General features: G+C 40.0%; 1 protein-coding gene across 1 annotated transcript; it reads left to right on the top strand.

The window, feature by feature from the left end:
* The first annotated feature begins 637 nt into the window (after nucleotides 1-637).
* LOC124033360 (tumor necrosis factor ligand superfamily member 6-like) lies at nucleotides 638-2,836 on the top strand. The gene is made up of 4 exons (XM_046345374.1): nucleotides 638-838; nucleotides 1,354-1,381; nucleotides 1,475-1,528; nucleotides 1,619-2,836. The coding sequence occupies exons 1-4, from the start codon at nucleotides 644-646 to the stop codon at nucleotides 2,101-2,103; spliced, it is 762 nt and encodes a 253-aa protein (XP_046201330.1). The 5' UTR covers nucleotides 638-643; the 3' UTR covers nucleotides 2,104-2,836.
* Nucleotides 2,837-3,609: the final 773 nt, after the last annotated feature.

The raw sequence follows: 3,609 nt of genomic DNA, 5'->3' as shown, positions 1-3,609 counted from the left end.
GTACTTTTTACTCCATACATTTTCCATGACACCCAAAAGTACTCGACAGGAAAATGGTCTAATTCACACCCTTTTCAAGAGAACATCCCTGGTCATCCTTACTGTGTCTGATCTGGCGGACTCAATAAACACATGCATCTTTGGAAATAAACAAAAAATATACAAAATGTGGCCGTCTGCTTTGCTTAATATAAGGAATTGATTTATACTTTTATTTTTACATTTGATACTTAAGTATATTTAAAACCAAATACTTTTAGACTTTTACTCAAGTAGTATTTTACTGGGTGACTTTCACTTTTAGGTATCTTTATTTTCACTCAAGTATGAAAATTGCGTACTATTTCCACTGACTGTAGATGTATGTATTCCAGAGTAGAGAGTGTTCCAGAGTAGAGACCTACAGTAGCTACTGTAATTAAGTACTATAACTGTCTGCTGTGGCAGGTACGAAGGTGCCAGTTACGCGAGAAATATCTTCTCTCAGCCGGGGGAGGATCCCCCAGACCTCCCTACTGGTTTGGGGCTAAACTCCGAATGTTTTCAAATCCTAGAAACGCCCCTGGGTGCAACGTGGGCGACAACATTGATATAAATCGGACTTGAATGTCAAAATCCATTGAGTACTCCCTACATGCTGACCATGACACCTGCTGGCGCTGAGGAAGTTTGCTGTGAGATCCCTGCGGAGAGTGACAGGAGTCGTTATGCCGGAGTGAACCGCAGAGACAAAGGGCGGCCAATGTGCCTCACTCGGTTCGCTGCGCTTGTCTCTTTACATCTGTCTTGTTTGGTACTCTTGCTAAACGCATATCATCATAAAGCAGCAGACTACCAGGTGAGATTCTCATTCAACAGCGCACAAGTGTTATTCGATTAAATCAACCTGTTACCTGCAAATAATCCCGATTCAGAAGAATTTATGGATAGTGTTGTGTGTGGTTAGAAACGAAACTGGTACAGTAGCCTACAGTAAATGTGTATAATTATTAGAGAGCCAACATCAGAACACGCTTGTCATTCTAATTGTGGTAATACTTGGACTGTATTTTGATCAATATATATATATATATATATATATATATATATATATATATATATATATATATATATATATATATATATATATATATATATATATATATATATATATATATATTTAACCTCCCTATGGAACTCTCAATCACAGCCGGTTGTGATTCAGCCTGGAATCAAACCAGGGTGTCTTTAGTGACACCTCAAGCACTGAGATGCAGTGCCTTAGACCGCTGTGCCACTTGGGAGCCAAATCAAATACATTTTTAAGAGATTATGCTCATAAAATCTTAATGGATCTTGTGTTTTTATTTGTAGCACACTTCAGCTGGAGGGGATTCTATGGGTAAATTATTATTATGACTATGGTTATGATAATCTAATCATCATTATCATCATCATCATCATCATCATCACTGTCTATTTTATCCCACCATAGGTGGCGTTCAACAGCAGCAGCAAATTGAAAACAATCTAAGTGCCCATCTGACAGGTACAATTATGATACACACACACTATTCCTTGAAAGACCAATCATTAAGACTAAGCTAAAAAGTAATGGCCTCTCTTGTCTCTCCTCCAGCTCCATACTCATTTAATCATTCAAAAGTGATATACCTTGAATGGGAGTACAACCTTGGACTTGCTCACCTTAGCGGCTTTAAGTATCACGACTGCGACCTCATCGTGCTCAAGGATGGCATGTACATGGTTTACCTGCAGATCACGTTCCGAAGCCCTGGTCACTTTGTGTGTAACGAGGAGGAATCAGGTTTCATCCTCACCCAAAAAGTAATCCTGTTTGCAAAGGGCTACCAAAAAAACAGAGACCTGCTAACAGCATCTGACACAGTGGACTGCATTCCCAAATCGAATGACTGTCAGTCAACTGGTTCAGAGGGCTGCAAGGAGGAGTCAGGTATTCAGTACTGGGAAAAGTCTCTCTGCACGTCCGGGGTGTTTAAACTAAAAGCTGGGGACAGGCTCAGAGTGAGGAAGGGGGACAGGTACCATGAGCTGATGCTCCTTCAAGAAGACAGGACATTTTTTGGGGCACATCACATTTGATGTTGTTCCCCAGAAACAACAGGTGCAGGGATAATAATGGACATATATATATATATATATATATATATATATATATATATATAGCAATGTGATATAAGGAGGGGCTACTCCTTTACTCTGAAATTTCATAAATTTTACTCTGCAACTCCAGTAGATTATTTTAATCAGTCTCTTTCATATTGTTTCACCTGGTCAGCAACAGAGAATTCAAATGAGCAGGTGTAACAGATGGGGATTTGTAACCTCTCTCCTCAGCCTGAAATGTCTCCCCCCCCGCACCCCAGAGACGTTGTCAAGAGGGTAGGCACGTTTATTTTCAAGACAGAGGTCTCACGTTCCAGTCAGTCTCAGTGTGAGCTGCTCTAGGAGAGAAAGTATGATAAGCAAGAACAGTGATGTCTGTAACACAGGCAATTAGGGAACTTTCTATCAAATTAGATTGATGATCTTACTCAATGCCTAGAAAGCCTGGTAATCAGTTTGTGTTAATGAACTTAGCCATGAGTAGAGTCTGACTGTGTCAGCTACAAATGTCCCTAAAGCTCATCCTGATCTTTTACTGTATAAAAACATTAAGTGATGTTTGATGTGTCTCCAGCAGAATAACAACAGGATGAACATGCAATGTGACATGGGTGATGTGTTTTTTGTACTGTCTAGGGGTTTTGTAGATTTTTGGGGTTGTTTACTATCTAGGTGTTTATATATGTCTATGGTTGCCTAGATTGGTTCTCACTAGGCTGTCATTGTAAATAAGAATTTGTTCTTAACTGACCATCCTAGTTTAAAAAAAATTCAAACGATGGTGACAGGTGTGCGTAATGATGGGCAGGCTGGCCGCGGGCGCCTGAGAGAGGGAGTGGAAGCAGGCATGACAAAACATGTGGGTTGGGTTTTAGGGGGGTGGGAATAGTATGATAAATATAATTTAAATGTGAGTAAACTGCACATGCCATTTTGTGTTATTGCTGACAAATACTTAAGGGAAGGAAATAAATACCAGACTTTTAAAAAAACTGAGTGGGTTGTGTTGAAAAATGGAATGTGGAATGGAATGTAAAATAACCTCATTACTGAATCATGGAGATAAAGAACCTTATACAGTGCCTTCGGAAGTATTCAGACTCCTTGACTTTTTACACATTTTTACGATACAGCTTTATTCTAAAATTGATTAAATTGTTTTTTTTCCCTCATCAATCTACACTCAATACCCCATAATGGGCTCCAGAGTGGCTCAGTGGTCTAAGGCACTGCATCTCAGTGCAAGAGGCATCACTACAGACCCTGGTTCAGACCCCAACCAGCTGTAATATTCACATGTGTAAACATACTGAATTATAATTGGATGCATTTTACCGCCGTATCCTATGATTGGTTAAGACCACCCAGTTAGGTCATGGTCAGTTGATCAAAACAAGACACCAGCTGTGAGTGGGAGTCCCATAGGGCGGGGCACAATTGACCCAGTATTATCCGGGTTTGGCCTGGGTCACTGTAAATAAG

The sequence above is a fragment of the Oncorhynchus gorbuscha genome, linkage group LG04 (assembly GCF_021184085.1).
Source record: "Oncorhynchus gorbuscha isolate QuinsamMale2020 ecotype Even-year linkage group LG04, OgorEven_v1.0, whole genome shotgun sequence".
Taxonomy (NCBI): Eukaryota; Metazoa; Chordata; class Actinopteri; order Salmoniformes; family Salmonidae; genus Oncorhynchus; species Oncorhynchus gorbuscha.
Note: the sequence above shows the minus strand (reverse complement) of the source record. Positions and strands in the feature narration are given on the sequence as shown.